Source organism: Pelobates fuscus, chromosome 3, assembly GCF_036172605.1.
Source record: "Pelobates fuscus isolate aPelFus1 chromosome 3, aPelFus1.pri, whole genome shotgun sequence".
Lineage (NCBI taxonomy): Eukaryota > Metazoa > Chordata > Amphibia > Anura > Pelobatidae > Pelobates > Pelobates fuscus.
Window position 1 is genome coordinate 6,175,286 of NC_086319.1, and position 24,861 is coordinate 6,200,146.

General features: G+C 45.0%; 1 protein-coding gene across 1 annotated transcript; it reads right to left on the bottom strand.

Annotated features, from left to right (window-relative positions):
• Window positions 1-24,487, bottom strand: RECQL (RecQ like helicase). Its single transcript, XM_063446644.1, has 14 exons — window positions 24,318-24,487; window positions 22,481-22,678; window positions 14,709-14,888; window positions 14,034-14,140; window positions 13,706-13,904; window positions 13,416-13,582; window positions 13,203-13,284; window positions 11,156-11,304; window positions 10,956-11,073; window positions 10,045-10,183; window positions 9,189-9,280; window positions 4,238-4,457; window positions 3,440-3,569; window positions 1-503 (listed from the first exon to the last, which is right to left on the bottom strand). The coding sequence occupies exons 1-14, from the start codon at window positions 24,337-24,339 to the stop codon at window positions 324-326; spliced, it is 1,983 nt and encodes a 660-aa protein (XP_063302714.1). The 5' UTR covers window positions 24,340-24,487; the 3' UTR covers window positions 1-323.
• Between the last annotated feature and the right edge of the window lie 374 nt (window positions 24,488-24,861).

Below are 24,861 nucleotides of genomic sequence, written 5' to 3' on the forward strand. Positions count from 1 at the left end.
TATATTGAAATAAACACCTTTAATATGCTAATTATTACACGTAACACACATTTCTACACCCTTTGCGTTGTTTATTTTCCAGATTTAGGAATGCATTTGTTTTATGGCTTTTTGGCCAAAATGAGTCAAATGTGAAAGCTCCTATTGCTTCCTGGATCACAGATGACAATATCCAGTAAGAAGATCCGCTTGACCGGTCTGGATTGCCATTTACCAATCGGTGCAATGAAACTTACTGTTTGGTTCTGCAGACTAGGCACAACCTTCTGGCAGAATACCAGCTCCACCTTACATTCAGACATACAGCAAATGATTTAACAGGATTAGTCAATTAGAATGGAGTCATCAGCTGACACTTTGCTCCTTTTGGCTTCAGACGCACTCTCCGACTTTGAGTGCTTGTTTCCACCACTTCCTGTTCGAGTCGCAGACCTTTTCAACTGGTTTGTATTTTCTCTATTCGCATGAGATGCTTTTGGACTGGTGGCTTCTGGACACTTTACCTGCAGAAACCATCAGTTAAATGTATTACAAAAAAAATAAAGAGTTTATTTCTTATAATTGTGCCGGTGTGGAAAGTACTTTGAAGAATTTACTTAAAGGGTTACTGCAGCCGCTTTGGAGGCAGTGGTGACCTTTCCGATAAAAACATTCTCGATTGGGTACTATGGAGAAGAACCATCTAGGCCGTCCATGTAATGTGTGATTATTACTGGCAGACAATTACATATATCTCAGTATGTAGTGTTTCCTCCCACCATGACCACTTCAAATTAAACTGCTCGTCAGAAACCATGCAACACATCAGGGAAGTGAGTGGAAGTATAGACCAGGGTGTTGCAGTAGATGTGATCCGTTTGGATTTTGCTAAGGCATTTGATATAAAAGGCTCCGCATACAGATGGATTGAGCAAATTTATCTCTATGAGGAAATGCTTTATGGCGCAGAATTGGGACTGCTGCACATGCGCGAAGTCCCCCAATGCTAAATGGCTTCACTCCGGGACAGTAGTGGATTGGTTGAGATCATGTTCATAGATGATCACATCATAGAGCACAGCGATGGCTGTTTCCAAACTGATGCGCCAAATTATTAGGTAAATTATACTGATACGCAGTTTTCAGTGGGGCTCAGGAATCTAAAAAGCAGGAACACACTCTAGCAGTAATAATACATGCTGGTTTTTCTAACGGCAGATGGAAACATTTTAAGGTGAACATAGGTGGTAAGTAGAGTCTCTCAGGGGTCTGTCTAAAAGTTTAAAATTATCTATTTTGTAGAATGAAATATAATCCATAATGTCCCTCATTTATACTGCCATAATCCTATAGTATACTACCACATACCAGAAGCTTCCAAACAGTAAAAAAAGCTTTCTGTGGGTCATACCATTCCTACAGTCACGGAGGGGGGAGGAGTAATCGGACTCTACCATTTCACTGTCCGCATTACATTAGCATTCCAGAGATGAATATACATTTTAAAAACTGCTATAGCAATCTTTATTTTTTTTAACCCTATGTGGGCATTATGCTCAAACACAGACATTCTGTTGCCATTTTCAGTAAGCTGTACTGCTACAAATAGCTAGAAGCAAGATCTCTGGTCATATTTATACATTTGTCACATTTACGGTATGGCAGAATCATTGCATTTTTTGCTTTTGTACTGACATTTCACAAACTGTATGCGGTCTAAAGCTTTTAATTTCCCAAATATTTGATAAAGCATGAAGGAATTAGTTAAAAATATAAATTGTGTAAATGGAGACAATTTACATTTGTCTGAAAAGCAATATGTACAGAAAACTGCTGTGTTAGGATATGTTTCTATTCCAGCTATGCTTCAAATAATGTTATGCTAATATTTTACACTCAAATAGTACTTGAAGGAGTTAATCTGTTTATTAATGATCTTACTAGAAGCAATGAAAGTCATGTGTCTGTGTTTATAGATGACACAAAACTAGGGGACTGGGCAGCCAGGTGACAGATGATATTTAATGTAGATAAATGCAAAGTTAAATATTTTGGGGTCTACAAGGTACAAGCAACGTGCACCATAAATGGTCCTGAGTTAGGTAAGACCAGTACATAAGAAGGACTTGGGACAGACAGAAACGGTTGCTAACCAGTCAGGTATTGCCATGCATAATAAAGGTATTAATTCATGGGATAAAGATATAATGTTGCCTTTTTATAAATCAACGGTACCTTAAAATACGCTGGGCAATTTTGGGCACCAGTTTTAAAGAACGGTTTTATAAAACTAGAGGCTGGCTACAAAATTAATAAGGGGAATAGAAGATTTGAGTTCTAAAGATAGTCAGTACAAACGTTTCTCTAGTAACACAAAGTCCCCCATTTAGACTTGAAAGGAGATTTCACCTACAGCAGAGGGAAATGTTCTTTAATGTAAGAACAATCAGATCTGCAATTCTCTGCCAAAAAAGAACAACATATAAAGATAACGTAATATGAAGGGAATCAGCCGGCTGATCCTGGGAGCAATCAGACTGACATTTTGGAGTCAAGAGAATTTACTTTCCCAGTTTTGTAGGAAAATATTCAACGTTTTAAACCCGGCTTCTGATTTTTTATTTTATCTCCTATATAGCGTTTAAACAAGGCAAGCTCTAATCCATGCACTTGTGTATTCTGAAACACCCATTAAAGGTCTCCTCTTCCTCCCACCCCCCCCACCCCAAGTTGCTAAAGGGGTTAAAACCCCCTTCAGTGACTTACCTGTATCCAGCACCAATGTCCCTTGGCGCTCGGTCAGGGTCTGTCCATGCTCCTCCCCTTCGTCATCCGGCGGGGGAGACCTAGTGCGCATGCGCATTAGACCTCCCCATAGGAAAGCATTGAACACAGCGTGAGGACGTCCAGCGACGTTATAACACACTTTTCAGGTTCTATGAACACAGAAATGTCCTCTAGTGGCTGTCTAGTAGACAGCCACTAGAGGAGGACTTAACCCTGCAAGGTAATTATTGCAGTTTATGAAAAACTGCAATAATTAAACTTGCAGGGTTAAGGGTAGTGGGCAGAAGTGGTCTGGGTGCCTGGAGTGTCCCTTTAACCCCTTAAGGACACATGACGTGTGTGACACGTCATGATTCCCTTTTATTCCAGAAGCTTGGTCCTTAAGGGGTTAAAGTATTATTGTGGAATAATGGTAGGTTTTTGGTGCCAACCATACGAGCTGAAATCTACATAACACTAACAGTAAGCAATGTTACTGGAGTTACATAGTAATTGAGGACAAAGACTCAAATTCAGCCTCGCACATCTGTTTCTGCTGACGAACCCAAAGAAGGAAATAACCCATGTTGTTGTACCAGCACAAGGAATATATTGGTCACACACTGCTGTTCAGTCTCCCGGTAACTGCACGCAATTTGTCCCAATGTGAGGAATTCTAATGATCGTAACTAACCTTGTCTGCTCCATTTTTCATCTTCCTCATTTGGACAATAATTGTGTGATTTTCATTTTTCAGTAGAGCGGCTTTGGGTGCCTTTTTCATGTACGATATTGTGGCGTAGGCTGTAAAACTGAAATCTTCCCTGTAAAGAATGAGACGTTGATTCTTAAATAAAGCAGAGACGGGGAATCTACAAAGGGTGAGAGATCATTAAAAAAAAAAACGAATTAAATATAAAAGCTTTTCACATTTGAAGGCTGTCTATGATTTGCAATGAGTGGCTGGTTGCTTATTAAGCTTTTCACAGCACTTCCTATGAGCAGTGATTTATGGGCACCGGAAGAGTTTAGTTGCCAGTTTTCTGCAGTAGAAAGCCGCCATAACCTACACTTGGACATCACATACATTATACCCGAAATAAGAGTGGGGACGGAATCAGTATTAACCAGCTACAGCCTAACCAACATACTGTACTGGGGCTGCCCCTTTAATAATAGCACTTGGTATATTGTGCAGCATTGTTCTAATCGTTTCACCCCCCATGACGAAATCTAGTATTATCCAACCGGTTAGTTCTCCTGATTTATTGGGACATAAGTTGATTCATTTAAACTGGAGGGAGTGGGAGGACAGACTCCTAATAGACTTGTATCCAGACAGATCATTATCATTTGTATAAGTAGATTCATATTATTCATATTTGTTCGGTAGATCACCCACACACAATGTATATTGAGCCATTGTTGCTCTGTAAGCTAGAATAATCTTTAAAAACTGATATACTTTATATTAACTTAACACACATCTTACTTTATATATTGCTGTAAGAGGAGATTTGTGATAACTCTTTCAATCTCATTGCGAGGGAATTTCGGGGGCCGAACATCCGCAACGCGTAGTTTTGAAGCACCCTTTCCCATCCACGCGTCAATTAGTTTCAGGGGGGTAAGTTTTTCATCCATTTGATTCGCTTGCTCCAAAATTTTCATTATGTCTCGACTATAATCTGTTATATCAACCTTTTCATATACTGAAAAAAAAAGAAATCAGAATAAATGGAAACATTGAGGGAGAGAGTAGTAGTGAGTCCATGAATAATGAGATTCAAGAATTCTCGATTTCATGCTGCTAAAATAAGCCGGACCAATTCAATTTATTATCAAGAGAACGAGGATGGCTGGTTGTGATAGGCACGGTGAATACGATCAAGTAAAAGATGAACAAACTATCCACAAAAGCAAATGGAAAAGTTAATATATCCATAGTTATCACACTAATCTTAAACACTGACGCTAACAAGCAATCGTCTGCTGCTTTGTCCTGTTTAAAGAGATGCGATAAAGAAACAGATTGTGCAATAAACACCCACCCATTCACATGGGTATAGTGGGGTATAGTTAACAAATCTACAAAACGATTTCAGTAAACTCAGTACAATAATGTAATATTCTGCCTCGCAGTACTCAATGGGATGTAAACTGGTCAGATCTCTAATTCCTACATTGACACTTTATAATCTGAAAGTAAAGCTTCCACTACCTCATTAAAATACTCACTACATCACCCCACACTACCTGAGCAGCACGCTCACTGCATCTCCACCACACCACCTATAACACACACTACCTGAGCAGCACACTCACTGCAGCTCCCCACACCTCCTATAACTCACACTACCTGAGCAGCACACTCACTGCAGCTCCCCACACCTCCTATAACCCACACTACCTGAGCAGCTCACTGCAGCTCCCCACACCTCCTATAACCCACACTACCTGAGCAGCATGCTCACTGCAGCTCCCCACACCTCCTATAACACACACTACCTGAGCAGCACACTCACTGCAGCTCCCCACACCTCCTATAACCCACACTACCTGAGCAGCACACTCACTGCAGCTCCCCACACCTCCTATAACCCACACTACCTGAGCAGCACACTCACTGCAGCTCCCCACACCTCCTATAACCCACACTACCTGAGCAGCACACTCACTGCAGCTCCCCACACCTCCTATAACCCACACTACCTGAGCAGCACACTCACTGCAGCTCCCCACACCTCCTATAACCCACACTACCTGAGCAGCACTCACTGCAGCTCCCCACACCTCCTATAACTCACACTACCTGAGCAGCACACTCACTGCAGCTCCCCACACCTCCTATAACCCACACTACCTGAGCAGCACACTCACTGCAGCTCCCCACACCTCCTATAACCCACACTACCTGAGCAGCACACTCACTGCAGCTCCCCACACCTCCTATAACCCACACTACCTGAGCAGCACACTCACTGCAGCTCCCCACACCTCCTATAACCCACACTACCTGAGCAGCACTCACTGCAGCTCCCCACACCTCCTATAACCCACACTACCTGAGCAGCACTCACTGCAGCTCCCCACACCTCCTATAACCCACACTACCTGAGCAGCACACTCACTGCAGCTCCCCACACCTCCTATAACCCACACTACCTGAGCAGCACGCTCACTGCACCTCCCCACACCTCCTATAACTCACACTACCTGAGCAGAACACTCACTGCAGCTCCCCACACCTCCTATAACCCACACTACCTGAGCAGCACACTCACTGCAGCTCCCCACACCTCCTATAACCCACACTACCTGAGCAGCACGCTCACTGCAGCTCCCCACACCTCCTATAACCCACACTACCTGAGCAGCACACTCACTGCAGCTCCCCACACCTCCTATAACACACACTACCTGAGCAGCACGCTCACTGCAGCTCCCCACACCTCCTATAACACACACTACCTGAGCAGCACGCTCACTGCAGCTCCCCACACCTCCTATAACCCACACTACCTGAGCAGCACACTCACTGCAGCTCCCCACACCTCCTATAACCCACACTACCTGAGCAGCACACTCACTGCAGCTCCCCACACCTCCTATAACCCACACTACCTGAGCAGCACTCACTGCAGCTCCCCACACCTCCTATAACCCACACTACCTGAGCAGCACTCACTGCAGCTCCCCACACCTCCTATAACCCACACTACCTGAGCAGCACACTCACTGCAGCTCCCCACACCTCCTATAACCCACACTACCTGAGCAGCACGCTCACTGCAGCTCCCCACACCTCCTATAACCCACACTACCTGAGCAGCACACTCACTGCAGCTCCCCACACCTCCTATAACCCACACTACCTGAGCAGCACACTCACTGCAGCTCCCCACACCTCCTATAACCCACACTACCTGAGCAGCACTCACTGCAGCTCCCCACACCTCCTATAACCCACACTACCTGAGCAGCACTCACTGCAGCTCCCCACACCTCCTATAACCCACACTACCTGAGCAGCACACTCACTGCAGCTCCCCACACCTCCTATAACCCACACTACCTGAGCAGCACGCTCACTGCAGCTCCCCACACCTCCTATAACCCACACTACCTGAGCAGCACACTCACTGCAGCTCCTCACACCTCCTATAACCCACACTACCTGAGCAGCACACTCACTGCAACTCCCCACACCTCCTATAACACACACTACCTGAGCAGCACACTCACTGCAGCTTCCCACACCTCCTATAACACACACTACCTGAGCAGCACGCTCACTGCAGCTCCCCACACCTCCTATAACCCACACTACCTGAGCAGCACGCTCACTGCAGCTCCCCACACCTCCTATAACCCACACTACCTGAGCAGCACACTCACTGCAGCTCCCCACACCTCCTATAACCCACACTACCTGAGCAGCACGCTCACTGCAGCTCCCCACACCTCCTATAACCCACACTACCTGAGCAGCACGCTCACTGCAGCTCCCCACACCTCCTATAACCCACACTACCTGAGAAGCACACTCACTGCAGCTCCCCACACCTCCTATAACCCACACTACCCGAGCAGCACACTCACTGCAGCTCCCCACACCTCCTATAACCCACACTGCCTGAGCAGCACGCTCACTGCAGCTCCCCACACCTCCTATAACCCACACTACCTGAGCAGCACGCTCACTGCAGCTCCCCACACCTCCTATAACCCACACTACCTGAGCAGCACGCTCACTGCAGCTCCCCACACCTCCTATAACCCACACTACCTGAGAAGCACACTCACTGCAGCTCCCCACACCTCCTATAACCCACACTACCCGAGCAGCACACTCACTGCAGCTCCCCACACCTCCTATAACCCACACTGCCTGAGCAGCACGCTCACTGCAGCTCCCCACACCTCCTATAACCCACACTACCTGAGCAGCATGCTCACTGCAGCTCCCCACACCTCCTATAACCCACACTACCTGAGCAGCACGCTGACTGCAGCTCCCCACACCTCCTATAACACACACTACCTGAGCAGCACGCTCACTGCAGCTCCCCACACCTCCTATAACCCACACTACCTGAGCAGCACACTCACTGCAGCTCCCCACACCTCCTATAACCCACACTACCTGAGAAGCACACTCACTGCAGCTCCCCACACCTCCTATAACCCACACTACCCGAGCAGCACACTCACTGCAGCTCCCCACACCTCCTATAACCCACACTGCCTGAGCAGCACGCTCACTGCAGCTCCCCACACCTCCTATAACCCACACTACCTGAGCAGCATGCTCACTGCAGCTCCCCACACCTCCTATAACCCACACTACCTGAGCAGCACGCTGACTGCAGCTCCCCACACCTCCTATAACACACACTACCTGAGCAGCACGCTCACTGCAGCTCCCCACACCTCCTATAACCCACACTACCTGAGCAGCACACTCACTGCAGCTCCCCACACCTATAACACACACTACCTGAGCAGCACGCTCACTGCAGCTCCCCACACCTCCTATAACACACACTACCTGAGAAGCACACTCACTGCAGCTCCCCACACCTCCTATAACACACACTACCTGAGCAGCACGCTCACTGCAGCTCCCCACACCTATAACACACACTACCTGAGCAGCACGCTCACTGCAGCTCCCCACACCTCCTATAACACACACTACCTGAGAAGCACACTCACTGCAGCTCCCCACACCTCCTATAACACACACTACCTGAGCAGCACACTCACTGCAGCTCCCCACACCTCCTACAACCCACACTACCTGAGCAGCACACTCACTGCAGCTCCCCACACCTCCTATAACCCACACTACCTGAGCAGCACGCTCACTGCAGCTCCCACACCTCCTATAACCCACACTACCTGAGCAGCACACTCACTGCAGCTCCCCACACCTCCTATAACACACACTACCTGAGCAGCACACTCACTGCAGCTCCCCACACCTCCTATAACACACACTACCTGAGCAGCACACTCACTGCAGCTCCCCACACCTCCTATAACACACACTACCTGAGCAGCACGCTCACTGCAGCTTCCCACACCTCCTATAACCCACACTACCTGAGCAGCACACTCACTGCAGCTCCTATAACCCACACTACCTGAGAAGCACACTCACTGCAGCTCCCCACACCTCCTATAACACACACTAGATATGAAAATTAACTGTATTGTTATGCATTCAGGGCATTGAAAATGCAAGAAATTTGCCTAGGTAGCTTATTTTTTTTTTTTTTTAAATGATATAAATTACATGGTGGATGTAGATAAAATAGTTTTTATTCCCTAAAAGTGTTGATATATTTCTGAACGTGAAGAATAGAAACACACACAGAAATAGCACGCGGTACTGTGTACCATAATCCCTAATAATATACCCTTTTAAATATACATACCCTTTTCATTGTTGCAGTTATCACACATTTTATTGCACTGCGCAGAATCCCAAACTTCATCAAAATGTTGCGCTATGAGCACACGCCGACATCTGCAAAAAGACCCAGAAACAATAACCACTACATGCAGCCTGGTCCGTAACCCAACGATGACGCGATGTCAAAGAAAATGAAAACATCAAACACTTTGGGAACAAGTGATAGACGAGGAAATGAGGCTTTAAAGTGTTCAGCCCTCCAGACACCTAAAGCAGTTTAGCTTGCTGAAGTGCTTTATATGTAACGAGTGTGTCCTCTGTTTCCATTTTACAAAAAGAGTAGATTTCAAAAGAATTTGGCACTTTTATAAATAAACCTGGTTACTCCCCCCTGGTTGTCAAACAGATAGGTTTGTTTAACTCAGTGGAGATAAACTCAAGGGGCAGCAATAGCCCAGAGCACCTGCCTTGTAAAGACTTCTCTTTAAGCTGCATTGGGAAGTCTGTGATTGGACAGCCACAGAAAGTCTGGGCGGGGTTAGAAGGAGAGGGTTTGCTAAGGCTGCAGATAAAAGATCTGCAGTTTTTACAAGATGTTTTTACATACACCAAAATATCTATAAAACGGTTATTTTTTTTTAATTATTTTTTTTGGCAGTGGAGGGTTTCTTTAATCTTTTGTGTGATAAGACGACCCCTAATAACAAAGGATTATAAGCAAAAGGTAAGCAGCCAGGGACAGATCCAAGTTTTAATCTGTCACAATTCCAGCATAACTTTATATTCGCACTTTATGTAAAGTTTAAAAAAGGCAGCAAGCAGACATACATTTTGGTTTTCTGGAAACACAAGCCACGCGAGACACGCGAGACACTCACCGACTCAGGTTCAGACAGTATTTCACCATTTCATAAAGCTTCTGTTGTCCGACATTTTCCATAACCACCATGGAACTTATTCGGAAAAGGTCTCCAAAGCCGTAGTAGAGAATACAGTCTGCTCTCTGATCATCGCGGCCTAGAAGAAACAAACTGACAAGTCCCTGGGGTGTTCCTTCCTGGAGAACTATAAGACATACCTTCTCTGGTCCATAGATCCTACCATGTACAAGGCTCCAGGGTCACCTGGGTCCCTGTTGGCCAGTGATGACAGCTGGCTTCAGCGGCAGGATCAGGAAGTGGATCCCACCGGCCATTCATTGCCGAGAATGTATACTGCCAATAAATGATATTCCGTGCAATGAAATTAAGACAGAATTCATATTAGCAGGCCCAGAACTCGTTTCCCGAGCTGGCTAATGATGACCCTTTAACTGCTGTAAGAGCGGACTTACAGAAGCAAAGAGGTTGAATTCCGTATGTGCAGCATTTTAAAGAGAAATGGTGCACACACAGATTTAAGGCACCATCACCACTTTAAATCCCTGGTGATGTACACACAGCCACTTATTTACTACTAAGTGGATCCCAGTATTTAAACACATGTGCCAGTCAACTTCAGTGTTTAACTGCTGAGCCCTGGGACTACCGAGCCCTTTACCGGTTTAAAAAGCTCCTTAAATTGCATGGGGGCCACTACCAAGGTCATCATACATTGTAAAATACACACTGTGCCTGCCAACTATGGGGGACCATCACTAAACATCCCAAAAAACAAAAAGCCAGCACCTACATCTTCATACCTGGGATTCCCCCTGTTCTATTCTGACAATATCTACTACTTTATCAATCTCCTTCTACACTATAACAATACAGCACCATCGTGCGCACAGCCCCTCATGTCAAGTTACCTGCTCGCCCACTTTCTTGGTAATAATTCTCCATTGATTTGCTCATTGAATGGTGAATTACAAATCGCACGTCTGGTTTATCAATTCCCATTCCGAAGGCTACCGTCGCCACAACCACCTTAAAACATAAAGCAAGTGTTTTCTTACTTCAGACAGGACAGCGTGACACAAGGAGCCTTTGTAATGAATCTCCCACTTACCTGAATCTTGTTCTCCGTCCAGCGGGTGTGAACAATGGTTTTATCGGAAGGCTCCATGTTGGCGTGGTACGTGCCAGCTCGGATGCCCAGTTTCTGCAGACTCATGGTTACCTGTTCTGCATCTTTTTGAGAAAAGCAATAGATAATTCCTGGAGAAAAAGAAAGAACTGTTAGTGTTCTGCCAGGAGTTCTAGAAAGGCTCCAGAATGGGTCAGTGCTGTAATAATACAATACTCCAAAATGGGGTCAGTGCTGTAATAATACAATACTCCAAAATGGGGTCAGTGCTGTAATAATACAATAATCCAGCATGGGGTCAGTGCTGTAATAATACAATAATCCAGCATGGGGTCAGTGCTGTAATATTACAATACTCCAGAATGGGGTCAGTGCTGTAATATTACAATACTCCAAAATGGCGTCAGTGCTGTAATATTACAATACTCCAGAATGGCGTCAGTGCTGTAATATTACAATACTCCAAAATGGGGTCAGTGCTGTAATATTACAATACTCCAGAATGGGTCAGTGCTGTAATATTACAATACTCCAGAATGGGGTCAGTGCTGTAATATTACAATACTCCAGAATGGGTCAGTGCTGTAATATTACAATACTCCAGAATGGGGTCAGTGCTGTAATATTACAATACTCCAGAATGGGGTCAGTGCTGTAATATTACAATACTCCAGAATGGGTCAGTGCTGTAATATTACAATACTCCAAAATGGGGTCAGTGCTGTAATATTACAATACTCCAGAATGGGGTCAGTGCTGTAATATTACAATACTCCAGAATGGGGTCAGTGCTGTAATATTACAATACTCCAGAATGGGTCAGTGTGGAAACAAGGATTCATTGTACCCAGTGATGTGTGAATGAGAGATCTCATCTGCAATTATTTCAGTTGTGAAGATGTACAGGATATTCTATATTAGTGTTAAAATAATCAGTCTGCTGGCTGGGATCCCGTGGGAAGCCAGAATCCTACACTCTCTGGTTTTAGAGCTATACATCGCTCTCAATGTTTGGGAAGAGGATCTCTCCATTCACTCCATGAGCTAAAACCGATTCATCTTAAGAACACAGGGCAATTCACCAAACAGATTTTTCTTGAATTAAATCCAACTGTCAAACATGGAGTTGTGACATTTGTGATGAAGAATTTTTCAAGGTCTAATATTTTTCGCTCAGTTTTTCTATTTAGATTTATTTTTTTGAAAATTCAGGATTTAGTGAATAACCCTGAAAGCAATTGGCACCTGGCACTGGAGAGATGTACAAACATAGGCAGAGGGTACCTGGATGGTCTCATTGTGTGAACTCCGAGGCTCGAGACTCATGAATACATTGTGTTTTAGTTTGATTATCTGGGCATTGAGCCATTTATAATTCATTTATTTCACACATGGAAATCAATGGACCATTAAAGTTACCCAGACCACGGTCTCTCAATCTAGGAGTCTGAGTGCGGTTGTCTTGTGATTTTAACCCAGCAATATAAAACATTGCAGTTTTGTAGAAACACGTTTCCATTGCAGGGTTAAATCCACGTCTAGCAGCATTTAAATGGAGGAGCGCAGCGTTTGGTCGCGTTTGCCGATTTCCAATCCAGTCAGAAGCATTACATTGGAGATCACAGAAGAAGTCAGCAGGCATGTTGATGTTTTTGGAAGGCAGTGGAGACGAGGGGATCTATTGTCGGGATTATAGGTTCCCTTTTAAGGCTGTGAATCCTTCATATTTTAGAATACATAATTCTGACAGTAAATAGAGATTATCCATTATTCTGAAGATATTCTCCCTACAGGAACACACAGTACTTTAGCGCTCACCTACAGAGTGAGATCAAGTTGTTGTTCTGGATGTACTCTTTGCTTGCAATCAAGTCATGTATTTTATCTCAAAAACCTAAAAGAGAATGCCAGAAAATATAGGCTGCCCTGTTTATGCCTTTTGTCATTTCACACAAGCCTAAAAGCAGCATCCAATTACAGTACCATGTCGGAGAGATTGGCACACATTCAGATTGGGATGAAATATTACCAGACTTCCCCTTGTATCGGCCATTGATAAGTTTTACAACGTCTTCAAGGAAGTCTTGGGTACTTGGTGGTTTCAGACGTACCTGGAACGTGTCATGAAAATATCGAACAGAGAATCAGCAGGTCACGAAAACATGAGTCAAACACAGACAAGACAGCACGACTCTCCGATCTGCATCCTCACGATAAGCATACTGTTTCAGGTAACACTTACCTCATAGAAAAGGTTGGGTCTGTTGAATGAGGCAGTAAACGTAACAGACTTTGAGACACACAGAATTTTTTGAGCATCCTTCAGGACATGGCTGGTGGCCGTGGCAGTCAGTCCTATTAGTGGAGCGTTAGGAAACTGACGCTTCAGGATTCCCAAAGACTTGTAGTCTTAAAAGAAAACATAGGTCATTAAACGTGGTAGTTAATATATAAATATGTAAAATAGCTGAGACCATCAATGTAATCGATAGAAATTCTCTCGGCATCCTACAGCAGAGAAATTTCACTAACCAGGTCGGAAATCGTGGCCCCACTGACTGCAACAATGAACCTCATCCACTGCCAAACGTGCCAGCCGTCCGGCTTGATACGCTTTTTCCAATCGGGACATAAACAGTTTGCTCTTTGCGATTTTCTCGGGAGTGACATAGATGAGTTTTAGTTGTGACTTCTTATCAATCATTTCACTATGCACCCATTTCACATGTTCCTGTGTTAACACATGGAAACAAATATTTTAATCAAATCACAAATCAATGCAGGTTTATGGTTACATGCAATAGAGAGAGATCATGAAAACAAAAAATGCGGTAAATCGAGATAAAGACTAGTTACGAACCTTACTGCTGGAAGCATTTAAAGATGTTGCAGAAACGCCAATACGCTTTAACACCATCAGCTGATCTTCCATCAGAGAAACCAGGGGGCAGATTACCAGCGTGAAGCCTGAAATAAGACAGATACATAGTATAACACGGCCGCTCTCTGCACGTTTCATCATCACATTCTGTTGTTTGGACCCCTGAGCTGCGATCTGATGGAGAGACAGACCCCTGCGTAGCGATCTAAAACTGCCCCCCCTTGCGCTGCGATCTGTGTGTTAGGCTGACCCCCTGGGCTGCGATCTGACCGAGAGACCGACCCATGCGCAGTGATCTGAGACTGCCCCCCCTTGCGCTGCGATCTGTGTGTTAGGCCGACCCCCTGGGCTGCGATCTGACCGAGAGACCGACCCCTGCGCAGTGATCTGAGACTGCCCCCCCTTGCGCTGCGATCTGTGTGTTAGGCTGACCCCCTGGGCTGCGATCTGACCGAGAGACCGACCCCTGCGCAGTGATCTGAGACTGCCCCCCCTTGCGCTGCGATCTGTGTGTTAGGCCGACCCCCTGGGCTGCGATCTGACCGAGAGACCGACCCCTGCGCACTGATCTGAGACTGCCCCCCCTGCGCTGCGATCTGTGTGTTAGGCCGGCCCCCTGGGCTGCGATCTGAGTGAATCACACGAAGCACTCACCGTCTGAACACACTGCTGGTAACTGATAGCACAGGCTCTTTCCCCCCCCAGTCGGCATGATCAGAAACACATCTCTGCCCGCCATTGTGGCATTAATAGTCTCCAACTGTAACGACCTGAAAGTGTTGAGTCGAAAAGCGTTGCGCAAGGCACCTTCAATCTTCTGCGACCATGGGAAATCTGACAGAGAATAACAGAAAACACGTTACACATTGCAAGGACTGTGTCAGTGTGCAGGTAGAAGCAGTCCTGCCTCACTCGGACACAGGTTAGGAAGCAGCCGCTTATGGTGATCTCACAAAGATCAGTACAATCAGAGGATAGACACCAATGTGTTTCAATCAACAGACCAACACCCATAACCACTCCATGCTGACTGGCACCGTCACTCGGTTCACACAGCAGGTCCCAGGGGCGTTCCCAATCTGGAGCTCTGATTGGGCAATGCCAATTTCATACATCTTTTACAGGACACGTTAAGCAACAAAATATCTTTGGTGTAATGAAGCAGTTTGGGAGTCTAGATCATCCCTAGTGCAATGCTGCTATAGCATATGGAGAAGCACAGCAAGGTGTTATTTCCTGATATGGGAATTGCTTCCTGTGTGAGTTAAGCTGGTTAGATAAAGAAGAAACAATAGCTCTGTTAGACCTGCGGAGAAACACACTGAGACCTATTCCAGCACAATGTATTTTATTTAATCAGGTCATAATATCTAGTTTATTTTATATTATTTATATCTTCTGAAAGGCTTTTCAATGGACAGTGCCCAGAATTAACAGGAAATATTGTGCGGACACAAAGGGAACCGTCTGATTAGCTGCACAACTTGCTGAAGAGGGAGGATCTTAGGAAAATGATTTAAAAAGAATAATAAATGCACACTTTTATTTTAACGGCCTTATTCGAGTACATTAACCCCTTAAGGACACATGACGTGTGACATGTCATGATTCCCTTTTATTCCAGAAGTTTGGTCCTTAAGGGGTTAAAAAATGTTTAACCTTCAGTTTCCCTGTGAAACGTTGGATAATCTTTGCCTGTAACATACGTGTACATGTTTCTTCAATGAGAGCTGGGTTTTAAAGGTACAAAACTGAAAAGAATAAATGAATTGCCAACTGGGCTGGCGCTCTGCTCCCACATGGTATATGTACAGATTAGTAGACGGCAAGTCATTCTATTCACAAATAATGGGCAATGCCTTGCGCAGTGTGCAGGTGTCAGGGTACCTGAGGCCTCTACCTCTAAGGGAGGTAGAGATTTGGTGGTTTGTCCGTCCAGGCGAGCTGTTTCCTTCGTTCCTCGCGGTTCATCCAGTCACTTAAACACCGGCCGCGAGGAATCCACGTCCTTTTCTAGCGGGACGCTCAATACGTGACGTCATGACGCTATCACGAGCGACCTGTCACTCAAGTGTCCGATATCCAATCGGCACTTGTCAGAGGCGTGATTACCATCCAGAGCCAGGGTATTTAAGCTTACTTCTCTCTTCAGCTCATTGCCCTGTCGTGGTTCTAGCTTGTCTAGTCACTCAGTGCTCTGGTATTCTAGTTTTCTCTATTTGGTTTTGACTCGGCTTGTTGTACTACCCCTGCTTCTCTGTTCTCCCTTGACCCGGCTTGTCTCTCGCTTATCTGTCTTCCCGTTCCCTCGACCTCGGCTTGTCTCTGACTATTCTCTATTACTCTCGGTACGTTAGTCCGGCCATTCTAAGGCCCGGTATACGTACCTTTCCACTCTTTGTACTCTGCGTGTTGGATCCCTGTCCCGATCCTGACATTACGACAGGGCCAATGGATCCTGCAGGTACAAACAGTCAGCTTGGTTCTTCTGATCCCAGGTTTGACGCCATGGAGCATAGGATGGATCAGATGGCCCTAGCACTACAGGCACTTTTGTCTCGTGCTAGTAACCCACCTGAGGAGACACGTACTCCTTCTATTTCTCCTGCAGTCTCTGGTCTAGAGGTAGCCACTGTAGGTGCTTCTTCCCGTATTACCCCACCAGTACGTTATGGCGGGTCACCGGAGAAGTGCCGTGGTTTTCTGAACCAGATTAGCATCCATTTCGAATTACAACCCCGCTCTTATCCTACAGATAGAGCGAAGGTTGGATTTGTTATTACTTTACTCATTGAGAAAGCTCTGAGATGGGCCAATCCTTTATGGGAGAATGATAATCCACTAGTCTATAATTATAATGCCTTTGTAGCTGCGTTTAGAAGAACTTTTGACCCTCCTGGTAGAAAGGTCAATGCAGCTAGATTACTGTTGCGCCTTAGACAGGACAATCGAACACTTGTGGACTATGCACTAGAGTTCAGGTCCTTGGCGGCAGAAGTTAAGTGGAACGAACAGGCTTATATAGATGTGTTTCTGAATGGGTTATCAGATGTAATTCTTGACGAGGTCGCTACTAGAGAACTCCCTGAGAATTTGGAGGATTTAATTTCTTTTATATCTCGTATTGATGAACGCATAAGAGAGAGGCAGAACACTCGAGATAGGACCCGTAGACCCTCCTTTAAACTAGCGCCTACCTTTCAAAATTCTGAGTTCGAGGACTTACGTATTTCTGAACCTATGCAGATAGGCAGTACTCATCTCACAGAGAGAGAGAGACAGTACAGAAGAAGGGAGGGTTTATGTATGTATTGTGGAGTCAGAGGACATTTACGCCTAAATTGTCCTAATCGTTCGGGAAACGCTCGCACCTAAGTTTCTCTAGAGGACAGGCCTTGGGTGTTTCTACTTTGTCCTCTATTCACAACTACAAAGAGTTCAGGCTTCTGTTACCCGTTTCTTTGAGGTGGGAGAAGGGAGTAGTAAAGACTATGGCACTAATCGATTCTGGAGCTGCTGAGAGCTTTATAGATCAGGGTTTTGTTGCCAAGCATGCTATCCCATCCCAGTTAAAAGAGACACCACTGGCTGTTGAGGCCATCGATGGTAGACCGTTACTTGAGCCTGTTATTTTCCATGAGACCATACCGATTAACTTAACTGTTGGCATCCTACATAAAGAGGATATATCCTTAATGCTCATTTCTTCTCCATCTATTCCCATAGTCCTGGGGTACTCCTGGTTGAGGAGACACAACCCTATTATTAATTGGGAGTCAGGGGAGATAGTTTCGTGGGGAAAGAATTGTCAAGAAAAATGCTTGCGGAAGGTCTTACCTCTCGGATTAACTAACACATCGACTACCTCTGACAATCCTACAGAGACACAAATTCCGTCTCAGTATCTAGATTTAAAGGCAGTATTTGACAAAAAGAAAGCCGATACCTTACCCCCACACAGGTCCTTTGATTGCAAAATTAACCTACTCCCTGGTACCATGCCTCCCAGAGGTCATGTATACCCATTATCTACGAAAGAGAACTCAGTTCTAGAGGAGTATATTCACGAGAATTTAGACAAGGGATTCATCAGGAGGTCCTCCTCCCCTGCCGGGGCTGGATTTTTTTTTGTTAAAAAGAAAGATGGTTCTTTGAGACCTTGTATTGATTATCGAGGCTTGAATAAGATAACCATTAAAAATGCCTACCCGATTCCCTTGATCACCGAACTCTTCGATCGTTTGAAGGGCTCTACAATTTTCACCAAGTTAGACCTCAGAGGGGCATATAACTTGGTGAGAATCCAGCAGGGACATGAGTGGATGACGGCATTCAATACTCGCTATGGTCACTATGAATATACGGTTATGCCTTTTGGGTTATGCAATGCACCAGCGGTATTCCAAGATCTGATAAATGAGGTTCTTAGGGAATTTCAGCAAGAGTGCGTCATTGTATACCTAGATGATATACTTATACATTCTAGTGAGATTGAGACTCATCACAAGCAAGTCAGGAGGGTTTTGCACAAGCTCCTTCAGCATGGTTTGTACTGCAAGTTGGAGAAATGTAGCTTTGATCAAACCCAGGTAACCTTTCTCGGCTATGTGATCTCTGGGGAGGGATTTAAGATGGATCCGGATAAACTCCAGTCCATTCTAGAGTGGCCTTTACCCAAAGGTCTTAAAGCCGTACAGAGATTTATTGGTTTTTCCAATTATTATAGGCGCTTTATTAAGGGTTATTCTTCTATTATCGCACCTATCACTAATATGACCAAACAGGGGGCTGATACTAAGAATTGGACTACTGAAGCTCTTCTTGCGTTCAAAACTCTCAAGGAGCTTTTCGCTTCCGCTCCAATTTTAGTTCACCCCGACACTTCCCTGCCTTTTCTGCTTGAGGTAGACGCATCAGAGACTGGTTTAGGTGCTGTCCTATCTCAAAGGTTGGGTGTTGACAAACCATTACATCCATGTGGATTTTTCTCTAAAAAATTGTCCGGTACTGAGAGCAGATATGACATTGGTGACAGAGAATTACTAGCGGTTATCAAAGCTTTGAAAGAGTGGAGACATTTATTGGAAGGTACTTTACATCCTGTTACCATTCTAACAGACCACAAAAATTTGTCTTATATCGGAGAGGCCAAGCGTTTGTCCTCCAGGCAGGCTCGTTGGTCATTGTTTCTTACCCATTTCAATTACGTTCTGACTTACAGACCTGGCTCAAAGAATTCTAAAGCCGATGCGCTATCTCGCCAATTTGAGCCTTCTGCTTCAGTTGAACCACTTGTGTCCTCCATTGTACCCAAATGCAATATTATTGCTAATACCAGTCTTAAAATTCATTCTCCGCTACTTGACCAGATCTTGAAGTCACAACATCTAGCTCCCGGAAACACTCCTGAGGGAAGAAACTTTGTTCCTCCTGAACTTCAACTGGAGCTCTTACAATGTTTTCACGAAAGTAAGATAGCTGGTCATCCTGGTATTCGCAAGACATACTCTCTGATATCCAAGGATTTCTGGTGGCCTTCACTTCGAAAAGATATTGGGGAGTTCGTCGCAGCTTGTGAGACTTGTGCCAAGACTAAACTACCTCATGCTTCTCCATGTGGCCTGTTACACCCCTTGGACGTTCCTGAGAAACCTTGGTCCTGTTTGTCCATTGACTTTATCGTTGATTTACCTGCTTCCAAGAGACAAACTGTTATTCTCACGGTGGTGGATAGATTTACTAAGATGGCTCATTTCGTACCATTACCTAAACTTCCGACTTCTCCTGAATTGGCGGAGATTTTTGCGAGAGAGGTTTTTCGTCTACATGGGATTCCTTCGGAGATTGTTTCTGATAGAGGTTCTCAATTTGTCTCACGTTTCTGGAGATCCTTTTGTTCTCAAATGGGTATCAAATTGCACTTCTCCTCTGCCTATCACCCTCAGTCTAACGGAGCTGCTGAACGTACTAATCAAAAGATCGAACAGTATCTACGTTGCTTTGTTTCCGAACACCAGGACGATTGGGTCGGTCTGATTCCTTGGGCGGAGTTCGCACACAATAACCTTGTTTGTGATTCAACTCGCTCTAGCCCTTTCTTCATGAACTATGGCTTTCATCCTTCGATTTTTCCTTCGGTTTCCTCTTCTCAGGGGATACCGTCGGTTGATGATCATGTCGCCAACCTGAAGAGATTATGGGATCAGACTCGGCAAATTCTATTACATAGTTCTTCGTTGTTCAAGAAACACGCTGACAAGCATAGAAGAGCGGCTCCTGTTTTTGTTCCTGGGGATAGGGTATGGTTGAGTACTAAGAATATTCGCCTAAAAGTTCCATCTATGAAGTTTGCTCCTCGCTACATAGGTCCTTACAGGATTCTCACTCGTATCAACCCGGTTGCGTATCGCCTTGCTCTGCCACCTGCCTTACGCATCCCTAACTCTTTTCATGTCTCCTTGTTGAAACCTCTTATTTGCAACAAATTCTCCTCTAAGGTTTCCTCCCCTCGTCCTGTTCAGGTGGAGGGTCGGGAGGAGTACGAGGTCAGCTCCATCATTGATTCCAGAATTTCAAGGGGAAAATTGCAATATCTGGTCAACTGGAGGGGATATGGTCCTGAGGAGAGGAGTTGGGTACCTCAGGAGGACGTTCATGCGTCTCGCCTTCGCAGAGCATTTCACCTCCGCTTCCCATCTCGCCCCGGTTCCATCCGCCCGGTGGGCGTATCTGAGAGGGGGGGTACTGTCAGGGTACCTGAGGCCTCTACCTCTAAGGGAGGTAGAGATTTGGTGGTTTGTCCGTCCAGGCGAGCTGTTTCCTTCGTTCCTCGCGGTTCATCCAGTCACTTAAACACCGGCCGCGAGGAATCCACGTCCTTTTCTAGCGGGACGCTCAATACGTGACGTCATGACGCTATCACGAGCGACCTGTCACTCAAGTGTCCGATATCCAATCGGCACTTGTCAGAGGCGTGATTACCATCCAGAGCCAGGGTATTTAAGCTTACTTCTCTCTTCAGCTCATTGCCCTGTCGTGGTTCTAGCTTGTCTAGTCACTCAGTGCTCTGGTATTCTAGTTTTCTCTATTTGGTTTTGACTCGGCTTGTTGTACTACCCTGCTTCTCTGTTCTCCCTTGACCCGGCTTGTCTCTCGCTTATCTGTCTTCCCGTTCCCTCGACCTCGGCTTGTCTCTGACTATTCTCTATTACTCTCGGTACGTTAGTCCGGCCATTCTAAGGCCCGGTATACGTACCTTTCCACTCTTTGTACTCTGCGTGTTGGATCCCTGTCCCGATCCTGACAGCAGGACAATCTAATAGCTGCTCAATCACAGCGTAACAAAATATTCAGCAATTAGCGAGCTATCCAGCTATCACAATGTCTTATAAAGCCATGTTTGGATGGGACCTTTCATTGGTTTGGTAGTTAAGGAGCGGTATGGACATTTTACACAAATTTATACTTTGTACTTAGAATAGAATACACAGAATGCATCTTCCCCCCTCTTTATTGACGGCTTCTAAAGGAAACTTCTTACTTATGCAGGATACAGGAATGAGACATCAGCGGCTTCTAACACCACCATGAAAGCAGTTAATAAGCAGTTGCAGGTTTTTAAGGCGGCTCTGTTACATCTGAATATTTTGTAAACTTAAAGTTGCCAGTGTTGGAAAGAAAAAGTAGGGACTAATTTGTCTAATAAACCAGACTGAGACTAACAAACGCTCACAAAAACGGCAAAGTCCCAGCAGCTATCACAAGCAACGGCTGTGAGGCAAGAAACGGAAAATCTTCTACCGCAGTGTGTTAATAGTTCTAAGAAGGTTCCCGTTGCTGTGTCCAAAGACTGTTGCACATGCGCAAGTGTGCGACAGCGACAAGGTTGAAGAAAAAAAAAAGGTAAATGGCTCCCACAAGGGAGTGCTGCTCGTAAGCATATCTCCCACTTGCATCTCCATAACAGCTGCCGTACTCTAAGTGGGCATGTCACCTTTGCAAACTATCTGGAATTTTTTTTTATTAACAAAACATATAGACAGTTTATTCACACTATTGGACATCCTCACGCAGTCTGGCAGCGCAATCTTCATCCGTGACACCAACATGCTGACTCCATTTCTATAATGCCTGGCCGGTGCTAGGATGGTCTGCTAGGTAGATTCCACACTCTAGACTGGCTATCTCTGTAGGTGGTCTCTCCTGCTCTCCCTGTCAGTCAGTTATTTATAAATGGGGTTTTCGTCCAATCTATGCATTTGCTACCATTATACCAGCACGATGTTTAAATGGAATTTTACGATTTAAGTTTAGCAGAACTTGTGTGCGCCATGCAGGGCAGGTAAACATTTCCTACATTTGTTTCTATTGTAAATTTTAGAAGAATGTGAGAAATCTCGAATGACTTCTCACTACATCCAGCTGACCTTGCGTTTTCCAATTCTCCGGTGTGCTTTCAAGCTCAGCACTGGGTCCAGCATCGGATTCTTCGGATAGCTTCTGGATCTTTTTCTTTAAGACATTTTTATTTTCAATAAGTTCTTGTTGTCTCTCCAAAAGCTCTTGGAGTTGGATCTCTACTGCCTGGAGCTCTCCGGAGATGTTTTCCAGCTCTTCAACCAGCACTGATAGAGAAAATTCAGAAAGATAGATCAAAAGTGTATGAACAGACAGACTGCATCTCAATGAAGTTATTATGGTCCCTGGAGGCCCTGGGTCAGGGGTAGGCAACCTATGGCATGTGTGCCATGCACGGCACTCACGGTGTCTTTGCACGGCACTTAAGGCTGCTAGAGCCAAACAGACTGGCCTATCTGGAGTCCCAGTGAAACTTCAGATATCTGCTAATGCGAAAATTGAAGGACAATCTTGAATTTATGCATTGCAGCACGTAGAGGAATTTATCTCAGATCACTTCCTCCCAGCACTTGCGAATGGGAATCCACACTGAAGTAGAGCAGCTCCTGTCCTTGTGGCCAGCCTGATCCACTGGAACCCAGGTAAGCCACCCACACTGCTAGATATACACAGAAATGCAGAATAACTCTCCTCTCATACAAATAATATAAACAGCCCACACACAAACACACCCACAGTCCGCACAAACACAACACCACCAACAATCCGCATACATGCACACAACCCCACATGCAGCACCCTAAACAGCCCCACACATACACACATTACCAAACACACAATGTGACAAATCCATCCCAACACAATTCCACAAGCAGCCCTCGTACACCGGCCACATTCATTTGTATCATACACGATACCACAAACAACTCATGAACATATACAATAGAATAGCTCATATACACACAAATACAACAATCCACCATGCACACCTCAATTAAATAAAAATAAAAAAATAGGACCGGCACGCTACGGGACATCACATATTTCGGCACAGTGCTGCTGAAAGGTTGCCTACCCCTGCCCTAGGTGCTGTCTTACCTTAATGGTAAACGGTTTGTAAATTGCTTTGCACATCGCTCTCGGTCTCCTCCTCCAAGCTCCAATACAGAAGCCTTTCACCGGCCACATTCGAGAAAAATGCATTTGAAAAGCATGTACGTTTCCGATGCATTTATCTCAGCATGAGGCCAGGGATAGGCGAAGAGTGTCAGATGACGTGCTCAGCGTTTTATCATCAGTGCCCAGTGACAGGCTTCTGCTTTGAGGCTGGAAGAGGAGGCAGGGGGTACAGGAGGATACGGAGGGATTGCACTGTTTTTAAATGGTTAAACCCCTTAAGGTAAGATGACACCCAGTTCTGCAAGGTGCCATAATGATTTCATTAAGATAAAGTTGTTATGGTGCTTGGAGTGTCCCTTTAATAATAGACAAATTAGAAGAGATTAGAAATGATCCTGTCGTCTGTTCTTTTATTGAGGAACATGCTGGAAAGGTGGTGTACGTGCCTCAGTGAAAGGACTGCAGACATGGAATGAGGCTACCTGGGTCAGTTTTCTATAATTTACCCTCAACAGATAATTGTCGCCAGATAAGTGACACACAACAATATTAATGTACAGAACCTTGTCCATTCAAATTAACAGCCTGGAAACATTCATTTGGACAGACTAACCAAAACAACTAGACAACTCATCCCCGGAGAGAGAAACTGGGTTATATAGCAGTGAGGTGGTTCCTGGCTCACAGATGATTTAATATCACAATCTGCATTTTGTAATTAGTATTTACAGATGGCAAACCTACACTACACCTTTTACTAGAAATCACAACTACAAGATCACATACCTGATAGGTCATCAGAAGCCATATCTCCACATATATCACTGTACCATCAATGTGTGGCTAGGAAACAAGAAAGAGTATATATCAATCAATATATACAAACAGACACACATATATATCTTTGGGCAATGGAACTAGGCAGCGATGCCCCTTATCCATTGCTGTTCCTTATTTCATTTTTTTTTTTTTTAAATGATGCAGAAAGGAAACTAATCAGAAAGACCTTATTACATAACTTACTACATGCAACTCTTAGCTCCAATTCTACATAATGGGGCAGACTAAAGTATACAGCGCAATGGGAAGCGGAGCTAGGACCCCTATTCGAGTGCCACGCAGATTGACCAATGCCGGATCTGCCTCTCCAAAATAACTTTCCCACGCTTGTAAAGTGACACAGAGCACTGTGATTGGATGGCTTGAAATCCATACAATCACAGTGCTCTGTGTCATTTTACACAGCGTGGGAAAGTTCTTTGGAATTTTCCCACACTGTGTAAAATGACACAGAGCACTCTGATTGGCTTAAACCCACCAATCAGAGTGT

Bases quoted from the DNA above. Each gene is read 5' to 3' on its own strand.
- RECQL (XM_063446644.1), bottom strand. From the start codon at position 24,339: ATGGCTTCTGATGACCTATCAG. The intron at 14,141-14,708 runs GTGAGTGCTTCG...GTCTTATTTCAG, and splicing joins ACCAGCAGTGTGTTCAGACG to GCTTCACGCTGGTAATCTGC. The intron at 9,281-10,044 runs GTGAGTGTCTCG...GTCTTTTTGCAG, and splicing joins TACTGTCTGAACCTGAGTCG to ATGTCGGCGTGTGCTCATAG.